A 23,168-nucleotide genomic window follows, 5' to 3' on the forward strand; every position below is an offset into this window, starting at 1 on the left:
CTCTACAGGGAGGTGTCTGCAAACCATGTAAATACATACCACTGCACCCAAACTATGTGAGCCCCCAATTCAACTTCCTCTTATTCGGACCTTCAAGATGCATGTAAATCCTCCAAAACCACGCAACATAAGGGGAAGGTGAAAAAGGGTCTTTTTCATCTTACTTTAGTTGAGTTTTACAAAAATGTATGATGGCTGTTAATACACTACTAGGGCCCCTTCCGGGGCCATGGAAGGGACTTGGATGAGGGAGGACCTGAAACTTCAACTTTATTCCCTATACAGCAGATTTCTCCCAGGAAGGACCAAAAAGAAACACAGATTGGAGTCTGTCTTTCCTCTTAAGTTTTTCTTATTTCAACATGTTTCTGTTTTTGACTAGAAAAATTAATGTACTCAGCTTATCTAAATTTTCTTTTTCTAAGCAGGATTATTTATAACAGATGTATCTGTTACCATATTGTTTGGCTGGCAACACTTTGTATTCTTTTTTCTTTTTTTTAAAAATAATTTTATTGGAGTATAGTTGACTTACAATGTTGTGTTAATTTCAGGTGTACAGCAAAGTGAATTAGCTATACATACACATATATCCACTCTTTCTTAGATTCTTTTCCCATATAGGTTATTACAGACTACTGAGTAATAGAGTACTTTGCTTTACACTAGTTCCTTATTAGTTATCTATTTTATATACAGTAGTGTGTATATATCAATCCCAATCTCCCAATTTATCCCTTTCCCCCCCACCGCCCCCGGTAACCCTAAGTTTGTTTTCTACATCTGTGACTCTATTTCTGTTTTGTAAATAAGTTCATTTGTACCGTTTTTTTTTTTAGATTCCACATATAAGTGATGTCAACACTTTGTATTATAATCATTTGTACAACATGGCCTCCTTCCTCCCTCCCTCCCTCCTTCTGTCTTTCCTTCCTTCCTTGAATTGCAGACTGGAATGTTTTGTTTGATGTGGTTCCTTAAAGTAGGCAGGAAGTATGGCACCGGTGCAAGAGCCCTCATGACATACAGAATCAGGCACTACACCATGTATCAGAGGATCTGGGTTCTGGTCCCCGCTCAGCTTCTAATTCACTGTGTGGCTTGAAAGGTCACTACCTTCCCCTTACTGTCTTTGAGCTCCTCAGCTGGTCAGTTAACATGGGGGGAAAAGTCAGTGGTTTCTAAGAATCCGAAGGTTCTGTAGAAGTGCTTCAGGGGTGGCCAAGCCCTCACTCTTGCTTTAAGCAAAGGAGCTCTGCTGGTCTGCTTTATACTCTAGAATTTATTTCAAGATTTTTGCCTTGAAATGGTTGTATTATGAAAAAAAAAAAAGGTATAACTGATTCATTTTGCTGTGCAACAGAAACTAACACAACATTGTAAATCAACTATACTTCAATAAAAGTCAATTAAAATAAAAGCAGCAGCAGCCAGGGAGGTATCTGGCTTAATAACAGCAACAGCAAAAAAGGCATTTTAAGATAAGCTGTCCCTAATGCCTGGAATGACCTGGGGAGCTTTCCAGTTCCATTGTAGAGCTCAGAATTTGATTTTGTATCTGTTAAAAGTTTGTTTGGGGTTCTGCTGCATAGTCAGGGTTGAGACATTATTCTAGATCAGTGGTATGCAACCTTGTCTACACTTTAGGATTATCTGGGGGACTTTTTAAAAAGTTCCTTGTGATTATTGTTTAATTAACCTGAGTGTAGATGGTTTAAAAGCTCCACAGGTTCCTCTGATGTACATCAGGATCGCAAAATCCGAGTGGAGATAATCATTGCCTCTGTCAAGTTCAAATCTGTGTATGAAAAAAAAATCACACGTATGATGTCCATATCCACAGCCTGATAAATATTTATTGACCATGTCATTTCCATTTTATAGCTAAATTATGTAATGCCCCCATCAGTTGGGATAAATGTCAGAGAAAAGGTACCTGGTGTGCTGGCAATATCGCTAGCTTCTGTACACTCATTTGTCAAGAATTTCTCACCGTTCTTCACACCTGCAAGGGTCAAAGACTACAATTCTTGTCCTTGCCCTGCCACAAACCCTGGAGCCGTGCACAAGTGTGTCAGCTTCTCTAGTCTTAAGCCAGCTGACTCATAGAACTAATTGATTAGAATCAAAGGACCTTGCAGATAGGATTCTAAGATTTTGTGATTATTTCCTTAATTTACAGAATATGATTTAATGGAAAAGAAAGGCCTAATTTCCTTCAGACTTGTAAGACATTTATTTTCCCTTCTTATTGATCTTGGTGTGTGAAAAGGTCAGTGAGAGATGACATTGCTGTGTTCCCGTGTTGTTACAACGCAGCTCTGGTCTGCAGAATTGTAAGGGGCTGAGTAATACAACTGAGATCCCTTCATAGCGTGAAGCTCAGTGCTTGGATGGGAAGCCAGGGCTTTGGGAGACTGAAGTGGAAATTTGCAAGAATACAAACAAGAAGTTCCCCCTGGTGTTTGGCTTGGACTTTTGTACACACCCAGATGGCAGCAGATTTCATAGCGGATGGGAAATCATTCATTCATTCATCATTTATGCATTCATTTTTTTCACATATTCATTCCACTCACATATGTTTGAACACATACTCATATTAGGGCCTGATTTTGGTGCTAGGGGAGTGTTCACAATGACATAGATGTATGTAGATCTTCACTGAGCATTTGAGTTGACCTTAAGTAAGAATTTACTTGGGTTTTCAAATGGAATTCCACTGATGCCTAAAGGCCATGAGTCCTCTGGGGGATTTTTAGATTTTATGTGTGCATTTTAGTGATTATCTAAAAACCGTACAATAAGTATATTCTGAACCATCTGGAAGATGACCTCGTAACCAAGGATATGATTTTAGGGCCTACATTTTGTTTGTCACCATGGTCACTTTGGCACCATATATCACTAATGTAAGTGCTATTGACTAAGATGAAAATAAGCAGAGACAGGCCTTATTCCTAGAGAATGCAGTCTGCCTACGTGAGGGCCAAATGAAGTAAAAATCCCAAAATAAAGCTTGTGCAGTCATTTGAAAGTTGAGAAAAGCAGTAGAGGCCATGTTGTCACATGGCTCATGGCAGAGTAGGGATGCTCAGAAGATGCTGTGCTGAAGTCCTTGGTACCACATTATGCTGTTTAGTTTTGCAAGTCATCATTCTTCTCAGTAGTCAGTTATTTCCCATTTTGAATGATACGCGTTGGCAGCTTTGTTTGTATTTAATTTTAAAATTTGTTTTGGTTGGAGAATTTTATAGAAGTGTTAAGTTTACTTAGATTTGTGTTGGTACCTAATTAGCAGTGCCAGTATAAAGATAATTTGTGTCAACAGCGGGGGTTTGGGAAAGCTTCCTTACTTTAAAGGGGATTCGAATATTACTTAATGTTGGCAGATATTTTTTTCTAATTTATCTCACTCTGCTATTATCACTGTTTAACTAGTTTGTTCTCCCCATTAGCCTGCAAGCTCCTGGAAGGCACGTTCACGCCTTACTTGACTTTGAGCCTCTTTTATGTTTATTAAATAAATGTGTTGATAACAATTAGAATTGTCTAACTCATAAGGACCACTTGAAAAGGGTAGTGAGATCTCTGTCAGGGGAAGCATTTAAGCACAGGCCATCTATCACCTTTTGAAGATCCCTGAGTCAAGTGAGGCTTAATCTATGTGCCCATCAGCACCCCTTTGAACTCTGGAATGGAGGGAAGATCAGATTTGTTACTTTTGCCACTAACTTTTTGGCAATACAGAATGATTGCATTTGAGATAATTTTACCTCCCCCCTCCCCCAAATCAGTTGCTAAGTAGTAGTATTATACCACCATGAAGAACTGCTGGGGTTAATTTATTTTCTCAGGTGAATTCTAAATTTTACCCTGAGGACTTTGAGTGGCTCCCTCACAAAGATGTTGGAATTCTAAGAATCATTTGGAAAATGGCTTCCTACGGGTCCCTCTCCTCCTGTGATATATATATATGTGGCTGTCTCAGTGCATATCATGAGAGATGTCTGCGTGAAACGGGAGAGCTCACGCAAGCCTCCAGAGGAGCCCCTTTTGTCCAGGGGAAACAGATTTTTTTAGAGTTGTCAGGAGGGTGGAAACATAGACAGCAGTCCGCCATCTCTCTTCATCAGTTGATTTTTTTCCATTCTTTTTTTTTCCCCTCTCTCTCTCTGAGCAGTTTAATATGAGTGCTTCTCTCTCACCTCATTTATTTCAGATGCCTCAGGAACAGTACACCCACCACCGGAGCACCATGCCCAGCTCCGAGGGACCACAGGTATACAAAGTGGGGATTTATGGCTGGCGGAAAAGATGCCTGTATTTCTTTGTCCTACTCCTGATGATTTTAATACTGGTGAACTTGGCCATGACCATCTGGATTCTCAAAGTCATGAACTTCACGATTGTAAGTAAAACCACAGGGTTTTCTTTAGCTTTCCTTGGGGGAAGGGAAAGCATGGGGCAAGAAAAAGAAATGTGGAAAGTGATGGCAATAGGATTCAAATAACCTGTACGCTGGTATCTTGGTGAAAAAACATTGCTGTTCAGATTACATGTGGGGATTGACTTCTTTTAGATCTCAATTCTTCAGAGGCTGGTAATCCACTTTTGCGGCATTTTCCTTCCTTTATGATCCATCGTGTATGCTTTCCTTCTATTTTGATAACTGTGTTTCTGTAATCTGTAGCTTATGAGTACTTTGAGTAAATAATCCAAGGAGAAAGATGTGATAGAGTCCAAAGTAGTAAGTTTTTCCAAATTTTAATGGTGATTAAGAAAGTTTTTGTGAGGTAGGGATTGAAACATCAGAGTAAAATTAGTCTTTGGGGATTATCTAAGAGTTTTCACTGTCTGTTTCCACCTGGTAGCTCATTACTATGGTTCATGGGGCATTTCCTCAGTTTTCAGGATGGCAGTTCTCTTTCCTACTGCTTGGGTAGGATGGAAACGAGAGTGTAGCCATGTTACATTTTTTTAAAAAGAATTTGTGGTTATGCTTCTTTGAAGAATTTCTTGCACTTAGGACCACTCTACAGATTGGACATTTACTTGTTGAAGTTCAAATGAAAAGAACATCCTGGCAAAATGATTTCTGGAGTTACACTGAGGTTTTTCCCTAGAGCTTTTCTGGAGATTATAACAGTACAAATATTATAATGTCTCTTATTAGTGATGGCACAGTGGGCAGTAATCTGCTGCCCTGAAAACACTTGCTTTTCCTCTTGTGATGGCAGACGTAAGCAATTACATTGGCAGTAAAAAGAACTCCTGTTTGATAAGGAAACGTGACCATAACACAATTAAGAGTAAGGTTTTCATGTGAAAATTCACAATAGAATAGAAAATCCAAATATATGCCTTTCCTGAATTATAAAGCTTATTTTTATCCTTAACACCCTGTGCATAGATAGACTTTCTTGCCTTTGCTCAGGCCATTTCTTCTTCTTGGGCTGCTTTTCTCCATCTTTTGTGCCTGGTACAACCCCTCCTTCATGCTTCTGTAGCCCCATTAATGTATTTATTATTATACTGATCACTCCAGATAATACTTTTTATGTGTGTTTCCCAGGCAGAGTGAACTTTGAGAATAGCAAGGGCTGCATCTCTTTTCCATGGGCCTCCATTCATCACTCGTGGGAGGTGCTATTGGTACTTGACTCCTGAGGATTCTGTAAACCATGGTTAGAAACAATGCATCAGAATGGCTCATTTTTTTTAATTGAAGTATGGTTGATTTACAGTGTTGTGTTAATTTCTGCAGTAGAGCAAAGAGATTCAGTTATACATATATATATGTTCTTTTTTATATTCTTTTCCATTGTGGTTTATCACAGGATATGAATACAGTTCCCTATGCTATACAGTAGGACCTTGTTTTGTATCCATTCTGTATACATTCTGTTTATACTAGTTTGCATCTGCTAACTCCAATCCATCCGTCCCTGACTCCCTTCCCCTTGTCAACCACAAGTCTGTTCTCTATGTCTGTGCGTCTTTTCCTGTTTCATAGATAGGTTCATTTCCGTCATATTTTAAATTCCACATATAAGTGATAATATATGGTATTTGTCTTTCTCTTTCTGACTTCACTTAGTATTATAATCTCTAGGTCCATCCATGTTGCTGCAAATGACATTCTTTCATTCTTTTCTAAGGTTTGGTAGTGTTCCATTGTATATATGTACATCTTATTTATCCATTCATCTGTCAGTGGACATTTAGGTTGTTTCCATGTCTTAGCTATTTTAAATAGTGCTGCTATGAACATAGGGACACACGTATCTTTTTGACTTATAGTTTTGTCTGGATATATGCCCAGGAGTGGCTGGATCATATGGTGACCCTATATTTAATTTTTTGCTGGACCTCCATACTGCTCTCCATAGTGTCTGTACCAACTTACATTCCCACCCACAGTGTAGGAGGGTTTCCTTTTCTCCGCACCCTCTCCAACATTTATTATTTGTAGGCTTTTTAATGATGGAGAAAGGCTCACTTTTTAATACTTGGAGTAAACGCTAGGAAACTAAGCTTCTGTATTGCAGTATTAAGTTTGGAAGATGATACGGGTCAATTTCCATGGGATTGTAGGGGTCTAAGACAGTATGTTCTAGACTATTGGAGCACGTTAGCTTCCACTTCTGAATCAGAGTAGGTAAACACTTTTTGAACTTGGACTTACTTTATAGACAAGCAAACTTCAGAGAAGTATTTTAAGCAGCAGAGAGAGAAAGATGTGATCAGATTTGTAGCCTAGATACTTGCTCAGGTGAGGATGCAATATAATGGAGAAAGTTTCTCAGAGTTTGGGCCTCTAAAAGGAGTCTTGAGTCTGTTTGGTCTTAAATCCAAGGAAGCATAGTTGTCTTTTGTCGATATGCATGTTCTGTGATGTTTTTATTTTGTATTTCAAAAGCCTTAAAGTATAAAACCTTCTGTATTGTAATATAAAATAGGAGAAGACTGAAGTTAGGGCAGTAGGATGGAGAGTAAAGATTCAAAAAACATTTAAAAGATGGAAGCAGCACACCTCAACTACTGCCTGGATATAAGAGTTGAGGGTTTGGAAGACACTCTGGAATACCCCTGGGTTCTGGCTAGTGAGATGGTTGGATGGTAGGACCAAAATAAAACAGGATAGAATTCATTACCTTCCCACTGGAACTTAGCTGGAACTCGTGAATCCCCCTAATTCCCTGTTTGGGGCTCTTTTTGTTATTTTTAGCTAGTTTGGGGTAAAGTTAATTTATAGAACCCGAAAGATTTGAGGGTGGATGTGGTGGAGCATATGAAGTCAAACCCTGACAACCGTGATATTATACAGATATGGCTTCTCGAGTGTGCTTTATCTGTCAGGCTTAATAGTGAGAGGTCTATGTAAATGTGTACTGAGTGACAGTTCACTCAATGTATGGGAGCTTGCGGAGCAATATGATATTAAGGTCATAATCTCTATGAAATAGGCCATTTCCTGTAGTTAACTAAATTGATTGCCAAAGTTGAGAGCTCTTAAAGCTTTACGAAACCAACTACTTACTAAAGTGAGAATAATGCCATGGTTAGCCATAATTGGTGCTTTATAGCAGTAATGCTTTGAAGCAAATAGAGCTGAAGTGTCAGAAAATTGGTCTTTCCCTGTACGTTAAAAGCATATTCTCTGTCAATTACAGTATAATACACATTCTTTTAGAATTATAATTCTTTTCCACAAATAATAATTTACTGAGAGTGAAGATCTTGGGAAAGAATGAGGTATTAACCAATGTTACGTTGGTGATGGTGGGGTGAACGAACATAGGAAATCAATGTGACAACAGTTAAGCACTTTATGCAAGGATTGTCAATAGGAAACTGATTATTTTGTACACCTGGAATGTTTGATAATTTGGAAAAGCTCACACTGTAATCAAACCCTCTGAGTAATGACAAACGAAGACAGTGACGTCATCTGAAAGTGTTTCTGAAGACTTGGCAATTTATCCCAGATTGGACATCCAGAATTTTCTTTTCTGTCGGACTTACATTTTCTGCCATCCCCAGGGGTATATGCTGGAAGAATCCTTACATTATAACAATCTGGAAAAACATCCAACCAAGTTTTCTTTGTCCCAAATGTAAAACAGAAGAAAAATGAATTTTCTCTCCTCTGCTTTCAGCAGATTATTATGGTGTTCATTATTAAGCAGGACAGCATTATTCTCTCCTACTCTTCTCTATTATTTTTCCCTACTTGAAGGAATGTTTGGTTTTCCTATGTTATAAACACCTGTAGGTTAACCTGTCCTAGTTTATCACACACTGTACTTTACAAGAGGACTAGAATTTATTAAGTGTGTTCTGTGCCAGTCACTGTGCTTGGCAGTTAAAAAATCTCTCTTTTAATTTTCCAAACAACTCTACAAATTAGGTATTATAATCTCCATTTTAGTAGAATAAAACCCAAGGCTCAGAGAAGTTGAGTGACTTCCTAGAAGACAAAGCTAGTAAGTCACAGAACGGGTGCCTGACTTCAAAGCCCATCCCTTTCCACCACACTTTACCTGCTCCTGCTAACTGCTACAATGACCGGGCTTTTCAACAAAACTCTGAAGCTGCCAGAATGGTTCATCATCTTCGTTACCCACCCTGTGTCCTCCGATCACACATTTCCCTCCCAGCCGAGACATCCACTGACATTTCCTGCCTGGAGTAGTTTGCAGTAGTGCTGGCTGTTCAGTCCTTAACTCAGTTCTCTTTGCACTACAGCCGATGCCCCTCTCCCTTCACTGCCTTCACCTTTTGTTTTAGCCCCTTGTTATGTTTATGTAAACATTTAATATAAACTTAATAATACAGTCTGTGGCATAGGTTGGTGTGTAGACGCCATGAGTTAATGCACGTTAGGCGTGTACGTATAGCAGCTACTCACCCATAGGAAGAGTCTGTGCCGGCAACAGAAAGTCATGGGAGACCCCATACCACATGGCAGTGGTTAGGGGCTCAGACTCTGGACGCATGTTCTAGGTTCTGCTACTTACTTTGGCATATTTCACAACCTTTCTGTGCTGCAGTATACTGGGAGTAATAGCAATACCTACCTGTTCATAGGATTTTTATGAAGAATAATTGAGGTGATGCATGTAAAGTGCTTAGAAATGGAGCTTGGCACACAGTAAGTGCCTTATGTTAGTGTTTGCCATTATCGTCGTCATCATCACCATCACCATCACCATCATCATTTACTGAAGGCTCATTTTGCACCAGACTCTGTGCCATAGCAACTTGTAAGTATTATGTAGCTTAATCCTTATGTGGCTAGGTATTATCATGATAGCAACTTCACAGGGAGGAGAGAGGCTCAATAACTGGATTTGGGATCACAAAGCTAAAAAGTGGCAGAGTAGGGATTTGACTCCAAGCAGTCTGAGTGTGAAGCCTGGTTTATTAATCTGTGTGACATATCGTTGGGCAGTGCAGAAAGCCCTAGCACAAGTGTCGAGGAACTGGACACCTAGTGGGCCATGAACTACATCACCTTTTCCCTCTGGGGCCCAGTAAAGAAATGAATGCATTGAAGCAGGTGTCCTTGAGGACTGCAAGGCATCTTCCTGTTTGAACACTACAGTTTTGTCTTTTGAACTTCGCCTTGACCATGTGAGATCTCACCCTCTAGAGGGCTGATGCTTCTGACAAAGCATTCCAGCAGCCCAATCCAGATACCTTGGCCTCAGAAGACCTCCCCAAATACTGCAGTATTGATCGTCTACACTGTCATTTAGCACAAGTGGTCACTGAGTGGAAAAACTTAAAAGGCTTGGGGGTTTTCCATAGGTGGCATGATCTCTTAGTCCAGTGAGTGTGAAATTACTCATCATTAGATGAAGTAGGAACCCAGGGAGTCACCTGCTCACACATCCTCATTTTGAGATGATCGAACCAAAGTAGATGCGAGGTTGCCTGACCCAGCTTCAGCACTCCAGCCATGCCGGGAGCTTCTCAGGAGCAGGGATTACGTTCTATTCATCTTTGTAGGCATGACCCAGTGCCTGGTATGCAGTCGGCTTTCAATATGTGTTTGTGAATTGTCAAACACATTTGACAGTTTTGTGCAGACCACATTCATGAGATGATGGATGTCAAGTACTTGGTCAGTGCCGGGCACATGATAGGTCCTTGATGAATTATAGCTAGCTATACCTGTGTTTAATAGATCCCCTAACTTCTCTTTCTCTTGCCATTCATCAAAATTACAAACTTCAAACCCCTGTATCTGTGATTATTTAAGAAATGAATGTCCATGTGTTTAATAAAAACTTGTACAGAATTTTAAAATTTTCCTGTATAATCCTATAATCCCCATAAAAACCCTATGAGGTAGGTACCACTGTTACCCATATTGTACAGATGGGGAGTAGGAGGCACCACGAAGTGCAGTAACTTGTCCAAGGTCACGCCGTTAGTGAGTGATGAAGCTGGGATAGGGTCGCAGCGAGTCTGGCGCTTGAGCCCACGCTCTTTTTTTTTTTTGTGGTACGCGGGCCTCTCACTGTTGTGGCCTCTCCCGTTGCGGAGCACAGGCTCCGGACGTGCAGGCTCAGCGGCCTTGGCTCACGGGCCCAGCCGCTCCGCGGCATGTGGGATCTTCCCGGACCCGGGCACGAACCCGTGTCCCTTGCATCAGCAGGTGGACTCTCAACCACTGCGCCACCAGGGAAGCCCCAAGCCCACGCTCTTAATCAGTACACTGTGTTGCCCATTTTCCAAGTGCTATTTTTCACGAAGACGAATTGAATTTGTTCAGTGCAATGTCTAAAACATGATTTATTTACCCTAACGTAAGATAAAGATCCCTGAGGGTCAGAGGAAGGCATTCTAATATTTGTAAATTGGACACATTGTCAAACAGTAAAAGCCAGGGAGAATGGGCAGTGTGTTCCATAACTCAGATCACTAATACATCATCTGTTTGGAGAAGGCTCGAGGAACCGTTACCCAGTCAAACTAACTCAAGTATAGGGGAGTGAGGATACACATGCAGAGGGAACAGGAAAGGGGGTCTCCTGGGTGCATGAGTGGACCGCACAGCCTCACTGTCAGGAACCAAAGGCAGCTCTGGGGATGCCCACCTTCTGGCTTTCCTGGACCACGTGGCCTTGGTCTTGCCCTGGAACATTTGTTTCTGTTGGCAGACCAAGATCCCTCTACCTTTGTGGTGCTACCAGTTACCTCCTGTGTTTATTCAGGTTTCCTGCTTCCTTGCATCTTCCACATGCATGTGCCTTTGACCTTTTCTCTGTAAGGACTTTCCCCTTCAGCTCCCACGTCTACCTGCCCCAGTCTGTTGTTACCCAGGTGAAATCCCGGAGAGGGAACTGCACTGGCTCAGCAGACTGTGCACACCACAGTGTACTTGCTTATATGTCATGTGCGATGCCTTATCATCTGTGACCTGAGTGGGCAAAGTCATGGAGTCAGAGTCCTGTTCGTTGAGCAGCCAGGCCAGAACTTCCCTCCCGCTAGGTCAGAAATTCACTTGAAAATCACACCTGCACTTGATCTTTGATAAACATTGCCCCTTTTAAGCTTTTCTCTTATTTCTTATGTTTTCTCAGAAGTCCTCCCAGGTTAAGGTGAAGACTCCCTCTTTTGTATTTGCTGTACGTGGTGTCCTGCAGCGGGGGGACGTGCAGTATGGCGTTATTTTATTTTCCTGTCTGTTTCCCCTACAGGGACTGTAACCTTAAACTATTCACTTTTATATCCACAGCTTTAAATATGTTGCTTAGCATGTAGTAGATATTTAGAATATTTATTGAATAAATGAATGGGAAAAAAATTATGAATAGCTCGTCACTTTAAATTAAAGTGCGTAAAGATGGGTTAATAGAGCTTTATATGGCTTTTAAAATGAAGTATTAGTAGATTTATTAAGGTAGACAGATCATAAATAAGATGAGTGCTTCAATTTGATTATGAAAAGGTATTTTTAATACAGACACTCCTTCCTGTGTATCAACGGCCTGCTATATTTTAATTACATGAGTCAGGAGTGTGAAATAGAAGAGAAGCAGGAGACACCACCCTAGTTAATATACAGATTTGCTCAGCAAATGGGAGCAAATGATATTATGGCTTTAGTTATACTTGTCACTCAACACTGTTAATGAATATGTTGTGTGTGTGAGTAGCATTTGCTTCAGCTCGGATGCCAGCGTCACTTGGAAAGGCTTTTCATATTGAGAACACTGTGCTTTCCATCTCTCAGTGCTCTGTTTCTGACAGTCACTTTTTCATCCATTAGCTCAAATTCATCAAACTGAAAAATGGCCAAAAATGTTATTTTTTAAGCCAGCATGAACATTGTAATGCAGAAAAACAAAGGACAGAAATCCACTCTGTTCCATGAATAGTCCTGGGATACAGCTCTGTCATGTCCTGTTTCGTTTGAAGCTTACTGTGTTTTATACCTTTTGCAAGAATGCAAATCCTCAAGGATGATTTTGGTCCTTATAATTGCTGCAAAATGCTATGAACCAAGCTTGTTACAAAGTTGTACAATTTATTGGGCACATTTGCTGCAGTTCAATTGGTATTTCTTAAGCACACTGTCAGTACACTGGTTTGTCTGGTCATTAAAGATTATAATAAAGAAAATCCTCTACTTTAATAGATTATAATTTACTAGGAAAAAAAAAAATAATACGTCCCCCCAAATGACAAATCTTTTAAGGGAGTGTGAAAGAAGAAATTAGCTAAAGCTAAAAGGCCTTGGAAGACTCCTTGGGTTGAGTCTTAAAGGATGGAGAAACCCTTTTGAGTGGTGACTGTAGCCTGGAAGCATGGGTGTTAAACTCTGATGGGATGCCTCAGACATTGTGCTTCCGGTGTTGAGAGCCCGGCCTCTGGAGAGAAAGGACAAGGTGGGGAAGGAGGAGAGTGGGGCTGACGCTAATCGAGTTCAACAGGATGCAAATTGTAGACACTCTTGAGAGGTCACACTGGGAAACTTGAGTGCCAATTATAAATAAATCACTATGCAACATTAGCCTATTTGGATAACACTCATGACCGTTCCCACTTACTATCCTTTTCATACACTCAAAATTCATTTTTTGCCCTTTCCCTCCGGATTTCTCTGGGGCCGGCAGCCCACCGACCAGGGGCCCGGGGCCGCGCGGGCTCAGCCGGCTACCATGAGCTCTGTGTCAGACCAGCAGTTTGCAGGTGGTCGGAGGAGGCGCAGGAGGACGTGGCCCGGGCGGCTGAGGAGCCACAGCTGCTGTGCGGAGCCGGCATCTGCAAGTGGTTCAACGTGCGCATGGGATTCGGCTTCCTGTCCATGACTGCCTGCGCGGGGGTCGCACTCGAGCCCCCGGTGGATGTCTTTGTGCACCAGAGTAAGCTGCACATGGAGGGCTTCCGGAGCCTGAAGGAGGGTGAGGCCGTAGAGTTCACCTTTAAGAAGTCTGCCAAGGGCCTGGAATCTATCCGAGTCACCGGCCCTGGTGGGGTGTCCTGCATTGGGAGTGAGAGGCGGCCCAAAGGGAAGAACATGCGGAAATGCAGATCAAAGGGAGACAGGTGCTACAACTGTGGAGGTCTAGGCCATCATGCCAAGGAATGCAAACGGCCACCCCAGCCCCAGAAGTGGCACTTCTGCCAGAGCATCAACCATATGGTAGCCTCCCGTCCGCTGAAGGCCCAGCAAGCTCCCAGCTCACAGGGAAAGCCAGCTTACTTTCGGGAGGAGGAAGAAGAGATCCATAGCCCTGCCATGCTCCCCGAGGCCCAGAATTGAGCCACAGTGGATGGGGGTTATCCATTCGTGATGAGAAAGTTTTGAAGAACAGGCATCAATCAGCAGAGTGGAGAAAGGGAGCATAGTGTGGGTACGGGGCAGCTGGCACTGCCATATATCTCAGGCCGGGATCTACAGTGTCACCCCCTCTTCACTCTTGGTGGAGGGAAGGGGTGAGGCAAAGAAACTCCAGTCATGCTTTATCCAAATGCACGTGAGGGCTTTGGGGGGTAATTCTTCCTGCATGCTTTATCTGAGTCTCCACCCCCAGAATCTCCAGCTTCTGAAAGTGGCCTGGATAGGGAAGTTGTTTTACTCTTCAAGAAGGATATGGAATAATATTTCCCATGCCAGAGTGAAAAGATTAAGCATGAGACCAGATTGATGGACCCAACCCACAAGCCACTACCTTCTGTAGGAGGAAATATCTCAGGGGTAAGGCAGGGTTTTCCGCATCCTGTCTCCTCATAACCCTCTCCTGGGATAGAGTGCTGACCACTGTCCCAAGCAGTGGGCTGTGATGATAGGCGGAAGGGGTGGTTGAGGGAACAGCTGCAGACCTGCTGCTTCTAAGCCCACTCCCACCCCATTCTGGGCCAATGCAATTGTATTTATTTGCTCCCTTGGATGACTGTACCTTGGGTCCCACTTTCTCCAGGATGCCAACTGCACTAGCTGTGTGTGAATGACGTATCTTGTGCATTTTAACTTTGTTTTTCGTAATAGAAATGTTTTGTATTTTTGTGTATTGTAATCTAATTTAATGAGTGCCCTCATTCCTGCACTGTGTTCTCACGTACGTGAGCAATCTCAGGGATAAGTCGGCAGCAGCTCCGGGTCTGCACAGCAGGAATACTTTCTGTTGCTGTATTACCAGAGAGAACAACTATTTGGAGTGTATAGCCCATTGAACTCCTCATTTTTGCCAACTAGAGCTGGCTTTTCTGCCATAGTGTCCTCTTGAAACCCCTCCATCTTCAGTGTTTCATGGGAGACTAGGTTTTAACTGGGTTGCCTCATGACTTGGTCTCCTTCTACTGAAAGATTGGAAATTGGTCTGAACAGGAGAAGGTGGTACAGAGAGGTTAGGAGAGGCTGGGCCAGGTGAAAGGTGCAGAGAGGGGAAGCCAAGATTAGGCCGAGGTCATCTGTATGTGTGATAAAGGATTCCTGTTCCAGACCTCTAATCCCAGGGCACAGGACTCGCTTTACACACCAGGTCCATCCTTCACTGGATTGGGCTAGGCCTAACACACACAACAGGGTATATTGTGTATGTTTTTGTAAAAACTGTGAGCTGGTAAGGACAGGTTTTTAGAACGATGCCTCTGTACCCATCTTGAGCTGCCCAGAGATGGATACATGAAACAAGGATAAGATCTTTAATCTTTAACAATTCTGAGAGAACATCAGCTTCCAGAGAGACCATCAGCGATGGCTTCTTGGTGGTTCCCAGAGCCAGTGTCCTGCCCTGCTGCCGCAGTAATTAGTGTCATGGTAGCTAAAGGAGAAAAGGGGGTGTCGTTTACGTGCTGTGAGATCACTGCAAACCTACCTCACTGTGTTGTAACGGGGCAAATGCAATAGAACGCATTGGGTGATGTGTGTCTGATCCTGGGTTCTTGTCTCCCCCAATTGCTGCCCCCCTCTAGCTATTGTATTTGTCTGGGCTTCGTAGGACTTCACAAGTAGCTGATTTGGTCATTGCTAGGTGGCCTAGTCTGTGTAAATATAATGTGTTGGTCTTCTCCATGTTCTTTTGGGATTTTATTGTTTACAAACTTCTTTTTATATTGAGAAAAATAGCCAAAGCATCTTTGACAAAAGGTCTGCACCAGCCAAAAAGATCTGAAACATAAGCTTGGGGGCCCTTCTTCTTGAAGTGGGAGGTCTTGAACTACACTTTCTTTTGTGTCCCCCTTCCCCTGTTTCCTATTATGAACAAGATCTTCTGTCCTAAAAACTGTATTCCTACCCCCTCTTCTTTCCCCCTTCGTGCCCCCCCCAAAAAATAGTCCATACACCTATATGTTTAATTTGTGGGGTGTCTGTGATTAAATGATTTGTGCAAAAACCCTGAAGAAGCTAAGAACTCTCCATCCCTTGTTCCCAGTCTCCTGAGCCATGATGTGCTTCATGCCAAACAGACTGCTGTCTTTGGATGGATTAAAACCTTGATGTGATTCATGCCAAACAGACTGCTGTCTTTGGATGGATTAGAACCTACTTTAATCTCTAATCCTAGGGTAGAGAGGAGCAATGAAGGGGCCTTCCATATAGAAAGTGGGGTTGGGAGACCACAAAAGGAAAGATGAATGTTTAGGCAAGTCACTCAGGAACTTATATGCAGGTGCAAGAAACTTAAGTTGAAGTGGCCACAAGATTGTTTAATAGGAGATGGACGAATGGAATTCCATGTTTACTGCGAGAAACCAAAGCTTTGTGTGAAATCTTGAATTTATGGGGAAGGAGGGAGGGTAGAAAAGCATGCACCTTTCCCTCATCCCTTCCCCTCATTACTGCAGGAGACTGAGCCCCCTTGGGCTTTGGCGACCCCATCTGAGCAGTGTTTATTTGATGGTTGATTTTGCTGTGCCAGTTACTTCCTTTCCCATTTGCTATCATTTTGTAACACACATGCTGACCCTTTTCCCTTCCCCTTCTTTTCCTTGGGAAAATACAATGAATGAACACTTATTGGTACTGAGAAAAAAAAATTCATTTTTTTTGTGATTCTAGAATTGAGAAAAATAATGTCAGAAAATCTCCCTGAAAGTATTTCTGTCTTTTTCCATCACACTTAGCTGCTCACACATGGAATTTTTAGGTATTTTGGGTCATGCAGCTGTGAACTCTGAATGGCTCTCAGAAATCGGAAGTTGTGACCACATCTTGGGGATTTCTGCACTCTTACTGAGACATTAAGCAATAATAGGAGAGAAGTTCTGAATCCTAAGAGGCATATTACCACTGTGAACTTAAGGATCAGTCCTTCCACAGCAGACGTGACCTTATTCAGACTGTAGAAAGAGACACAGTCATGAATATGAAGTTTCAAGTCAGTTGGGTTGCCTGTGTCACTAGTTAGAATTTCTTAAGTTTAGAGTGGCTTTGTAAATACTTTGTCTAGAACTGATTGTCTAATATGGTATTAAAATTAAGTCACATGAAAAATTCAGTTCCTGAGTCACACGAGCTATGTCGCACACAGTCAATGGCTACATGGGGTTAGTGGCCACCATCATCATCAGAGCAGATAGAAAACATTTCCACCATTGCAGAAAGGTCTTTGTTACAAAACAGGTCTCGAATCCGCAAGCCTACCTCTTAGATAGGTCTTGGAGAGCGTGCAACGTCAACATGGACAGAGAAGTTTTTCATTTCCCTCTATACAACAATTTGTGCCTTTTCTTTCCATGCCCTGGACAGTTTTTAAGACCTGGAGCCATAGGCTTAAGGTGGGAAAAAGCACCTTAAAAACCTCAAGGCCCCCAAAACCCCCCAATTTAACAGAAAGGTTCTCATAATCTGATGAACAGATGGCCGCAAATAACTACATTTCTAGCAGCTTTGTTCCTTTTCCTCATACCCGTTCTCTTCCTCCTCTCCTCTTTTCAGTATTTCTCCTCCGGTAGGTAGTGAGGCTGTGATAGATTTTTCATCTTCCCAGTGAGGAGCAAGGTGGACCTTTGATGGGTGAAGAGCTGTATTGAGCAGGAAGGGTCAGGGACCGCTTCTGAGCCTTATTCTTCAAACCTGTAAAATATGCAGTTTGACCAAATGATGCTCTACAAATGGTCCTCTACAGCTTATATAGTTTCTAATTAAGGGATCCTCTTATACTCTTGGACTCAGAATGAGAGACTGAGTCGCTTTTTCCTCTAAAAGTGTGTGTGTATTTATGTGTGCCCACACTATATTTAGTTAGACAAAAATCCAAGATGCTAAATACCAGGAAGTATATCTCATGTGCTGTTTTTTTACTTTCTCATCTTAACCCATTCAATTATTTAATGAGTAATTAGTCTCATTATCTATTGCTATGCAGCAAGCCACCCCAAAACTTAGCAGCTAAATATAACAGTAATAATTTATTTTGCTCAGGACTCTTCAGTTGGGGCAGAGCTCAGTGGAAATGGCTTCCCTCTGCCCCCATGATGTCTGGCACCTGAGCTAGGGAGACTCCAAGGCTGGGGTTGACTCAACAGCAGGGGCTAGAATCATCTAGAGTCTTCCTCACTTATGTGTGGGCAGTTGATGCTGTCTGTGAACCGTGACCTCTGCAGGCCAGAACACCTACACGTGGCTTCTCCATGTGGGCTAATGTGGGCTTCCTGTTCTCATGGTAGCTGGATTCCAGGATGCATGTTCCACTTAAATGAGGTAAAAGTGCCTAATGCTGTTGTGACCTAGACTTAGAAGTCAGGTAGCATCACTCCTACATCACTCTGTTAGTGAAGGCAGACACAAAATCCTGTCTAGATTCAGGGGGAAGGCACACAGAATCCCCTCTACATGGGGGAGTTGCAGGGTTCTAGAGGAGCTTGTAGGATGGGAGATTGTTGTGGGTTGAATGGTGGGCCCCAAAAGATAAGTCTTCAGCTTAATCCCTGGAACCTGTGAACGTTACCTTCTTTCACCTTTACTAGGTTAAGGATCTTGAGATGAGGATATCATCCTGGATTATTTAGGCAGACCCTAAATCCAATGACAGGTGTCTTTATAAGAGTCAGGCAGAGAAATATTTGACATAGACAGAAGAGGAGCAGGCAATATGACCACAGAGGCAGAGGTTGGAGTGATGTGGCCATGAGGAATGCCCACAGCCTCTGGAAGATGGAAAAGGCAAAGAAGGAATTCCCCTCTAGAGCCTCCAGAGGAAGTGGAGCCCAGATGACACCTTGATTTCAGACTTCTGGCATCCAGAAATGTGAGAGAATGAATTTCTTCTGTTTTAAGCGATCAGTTTGTGGTAATTTGTACGGTGGCTTCTGGAAACGAATGCAGAGATAGGGTTCTGGCCATCGTTGGAAAGTACAGATGGTCCCCAACTTAGGATGGTTCGAATTACGATTCTTCAAGTTTATGATGTTGCAAGAGTGATGTGAATGCAGTAGATCCAGTTTTTAATTTTGAGCCTTTCCTAGGCTAGAGATGTGTGGTACGGTCCTGTCTGATAACACTGACCTGCAGCTTACAGCTCCCAGTCAACCATGCCATCACAAGGGCGAACACCCTATATAGACTTGCACCCATCCTGTTTGTCACTTTTAGTGCAGTATCCACTAAATTACATGAGCTATTCCATACTCTATTATAAAACAGGCTTTGTGTTAGATGAGTGTGCCCCACTGTAGGCTAGTGTAAGTGTTCTGAGCGCATTTAAGTTTGGCGAGGCGAAGCTGTGATGTTTGGTAGCTTAGGTGTATTAAATGCATTTTCGACTTAAGATATTTGCAACAGATGGTGAGGTTTTCGGAATGTGGCCCTATTGTAAGTTGAGGAAGATCTGTACTATGTGCCACACCACCACCACCACCAACTGCTACTGACCATGCACACACCACACGTACTGAGCGCAGTGCAGAGTGCCTACCTGAGTTCTCTCTTCTTTCCTCGCAGTGACCCTGTGAGGCAGGGTGCTGTTATCTCCCATTTAGCTATGAGGAAACTAAAGCCCAGAGCATGATTAACCTCCCCAACTTCTTCAGCTAGTAAGTAATAGGGTTAGTATATAGTTTTTATGTCTGCATACATACTATGTATACAAGGACATATTACATGTACATATACATGCATGTGTACAAATATGTCGAACTCGAAAATTTATGCTTTTAACTTTATTCAGAAATGTTTACTGTCAAAAAATAAAATAAATGTGTCATAACCAGTAATGTATTTACCTGCAGAATTTTCAGTGGCACTGCTGGTCATTGTGTAGCTAGGAATAACAAGGAGTGGACATTTTAAAGCTACTTCAGTACTGGTTCAGTCTTTGACTACTTCAAGCAGTTTTAGTTTCTTGAATACTTTAAGGAGTCACACTAACTACAGAACCAGCACCTGTGTTATAAGAATCATGGTTTGGTTGCCTTTTGAATTACTTTTCTGCCTTTCCTAAGCCACATGTGAAATCATCTAACTAAATAAGGAGTTGCTTTGATAAATAAGGATTTAAAGAATAGGAAAAACAATCCTCAGTAGGATCATAGCCTTTCTATATTTAATAGAGAAACCTCCTAACTGGAATGCTTGTAGTATACATAAAAGTACACGTATTAGTCAGCCTTTAATTATCGGCCAGCTTTATTAAGTGGAAAACTTCTTAGCATCTCCTAACAATTGATTTGCTAATAGTAGATGCTCTGTGTTTATTGTTACAGGAGGAGTTAGTGAGTGGAACTTGGTGTCAGCTTAAGCCTTTTTCAGTGGAAAACAATACAGTGTAGAGCACTGAGTCATTTAATAGCCACTTACTAAGAACCTAATGTGAGCAGACACTGTGATGGAGCCCTGATGTGTGGTTCCCACCACAAAATCTAACAATTAAAAAATCCAGGGCTTCCCTGGTGGCGCAGTGGTTGAGAATCCACCTGCCAATGCAGGGGACACGGGTTCGTGCCCCGGTCTGGGAAGATCCCACATGCCGCGGAGCGCCTGGGCCCGTGAGCCATGGCCGCCGAGCCTGCGCGTCCGGAGCCTGTGCTCCACAACGGGAGAGGCCACAGCAGTGAGAGGCCCGTGTACCGCCAAAAAAAAAAAAAAATCCATAAAATCATTATCATCACCAATGTGGGCGTAATCATCACTTAATTTCAACAAGCATTTTTAGGTGCCTACAACTTACCGAGAGACACAATAAAGGAAAAAAGAACTTCATTCTATCCACATAACATCCCTTAGGTTTGTAAACATTCTTGGCGCCTTAGAAAGTTGGTTCACATCTACTGCATTTTGTGATTCTCTACAAGCATCCCCATGGGAAAGATAGAGCGGGGGTAATTTAATTTTACACTTTTGACTGAAGGGGCAGCTGGGCATCAGTGATCTGTTTAAGGTCTCATGCCTAATAAGTACTACAATCAACCTCCCATTTTAGAAAAAATAAGAATGAACAGTGAGCAGTAGAGCTCAGCAGCAAATACCTTTTGCGGACTCAAGGAAGTCATTGAGCCAGGGCCTATGGATGTGTGGTAAATGACTCGGCACATTTTCGTCCCTTAGCTAGCCGTCTTATTTGGGTTGCCCAACGGCAGGGAGTTTTGACCATTAATACACTGACTGTAATCGGCCATGTTAAGTAAGCATGTTTTCTCTCTCTAACAATTCTCTTAACTCCAAGATTAAAAAAAAGTACTCTTCCTAAAATCCAAAAATAGAGGGAAATGATCATTTGGGTCACTCATTGGGTTAAACCAATTTCATGCCATACATAATTGGTTGCTATTTTAGAAGTGAATGGTTTATGGCTCACATAAGCAATTTTATATATTCTTAATTGAAGCCTGCACTGCCGTTGTTGGCAAGGAGGGTTCCACGAGAGCAGAGATAATTTGTGTCTTGTTCATTCACAGAAGCCTTGGGCTTCTGACTTTTGCGGTTGTTTTTGGAAAATAATTTTCTGGTCCCAGTTAAGTGACTGGTTTCCGTTTGAAATCTTCAACTCTGCAAATCTCTTGTTAGTCTAGTTACTATCTGTGACAGCCTAATGAATGAGTAACAGTCATTTACTCAACAAATGTGTGTTGATTTCTTCCTGTGGGCCAGCCACTGTACTGGGTACTGGAGATACAGCAGAGAACGAAAGTAAATGCGGTCCCTCCTCCGAGAGCTTAGCGTCTGGTGGGGAAACTTGACCACGTGATCAAACAGATAAATGTAAAAATGCCACTATGCTGAGTGGATGCTGTGTGAACGTATAGAGGGGTGATTTGGCATAGTCAAAGAGGGGGCTTCTAAGACAAGATGATTGTATAACCGCTAAAAGTGAAACTGAACAACAGAAAAAGAGATGATGGCAATCCAGGAATGTTGGATGTGGATTCCTAGAACATCTGATGATAGCAGCTTCCTTTGGGAGAGGAGTTGGGTGGGGGGTGGGGGGAGGTGGGATGGGAGGACAGATGGGAGAGGCCAGCAGAAGGCAACTTTCCCTTGCTTTACCATTTTCTGTTGACCTTTTGCAAGGAGAATATACTTACGTAATACTTGTGAGATTCAAAAAAGTAAAAATAATGAGCTAAAAGGAAAAGAGAAGAAAAATCATAAATAGAAAAGAAGTAAGGGTGTATCATGATAGTTGCTTTCTTTAAAGACCATTTGACTACATTGTGGTTGAATTAGGGACCTCATCTGTAAGGATAAATACAGACTGTAATTCCTCACACTTAATTACAAGCACTTTCTGCATTAGAAAAAGGGAGGTTGTTTAGAATAAGTCTTCTGCTTTTTTCATTGGCGCAGACAGAATTTGGCTGCTCGTAGGTACGTTAACTGCAGGATTTGCAAATAGATTATTGTCATTAGTAGGATGACTTGTATTGAGAGCTTATCCTGTGCCAGGCATGATACTGAGCAACTAACAGTGGGCATATTATTTCATCCCTATACCAAACCTAGAAGATGGTTCCTGTAGTTATCTCCCTTTCCCAGATGAGTGAACTGAGGCTTAAAAGAGTGGTCAAGTCACTTTTCCTACGGTTTCAATAAATGACAGAGCTGGGATACGAAGGAAAACTGAACCTAGAACTCCTAACAACTGTGCCATACACCCTCCCATGATACTCTGCAGGCTGAGGCGTCACTGTTCCTCAGAGCCTCCAGTCCCCATGCTTGTGGCATTATTGGGATGGTTCAAAGAGTCAACAGCAAGGGCACATGAAGAAAGCTGATGGTCTGTAGTATCCCTCCACTGATTTCTAGAACCTTCTAAGTATCCAAACATTAGGATAAATACTTCTTACTCCCAGCTGGTGGTATGCCTCCTACACAGTATATTGAGAAATTGTCTTCTCTTTGTGTTTTCTAATGGACCTTATTGATTCTCTTCTCTCACATTGGACGAATCACTTACTGAGCTTAGAGAGGTTCAGACGCCTCACATCAGCAGACTTAATTACATGGGAGCAAATCCTCCCAGTCTAGACTGCCCAGCTTCTTGGCTCATTTCCCATCACACTCTCATTGTCCAGAGTTGTTCTGAAGCCATGCTACCAACTGATGCTTTGGAAGGATCCTGATGTGTAAAAAAAAAAGTGATGTTAGAGAAAGCGGAGGTGTGGTTTACAGGCTTCAGAGAAGACAGACCTGGGTTCAAACCTCAGCTCTGCTACTGGTGAGCCAAGTGCTATTGGAAAAGGAGCTTAACTCCTTTGAGCTTTGCTTT

General features: G+C 42.2%; 1 protein-coding gene and 1 pseudogene across 1 annotated transcript in view; both read left to right on the plus strand.

The window, feature by feature from the left end:
• The window catches only part of SGCD (sarcoglycan delta), a 416,585-nt gene that overhangs the window by 18,237 nt on the left and 375,180 nt on the right, over positions 1-23,168 (plus strand). The window contains exon 3 of the mRNA XM_089909613.1: positions 4,223-4,411. Within this exon, the coding sequence (XP_089765739.1) occupies positions 4,223-4,411 (189 nt within the window). The remainder of the gene's footprint in view (positions 1-4,222; positions 4,412-23,168) is intronic.
• LOC111183149 (protein lin-28 homolog A pseudogene) lies at positions 13,179-17,661 on the plus strand (annotated as a pseudogene).

Source organism: Delphinapterus leucas, chromosome 3 (genome assembly GCF_059928025.1).
Source record: "Delphinapterus leucas isolate spDelLeu-1000000601 "Yukka" chromosome 3, BTC_Dleu_Yukka2, whole genome shotgun sequence".
Classification (NCBI taxonomy): Eukaryota; Metazoa; Chordata; class Mammalia; order Artiodactyla; family Monodontidae; genus Delphinapterus; species Delphinapterus leucas.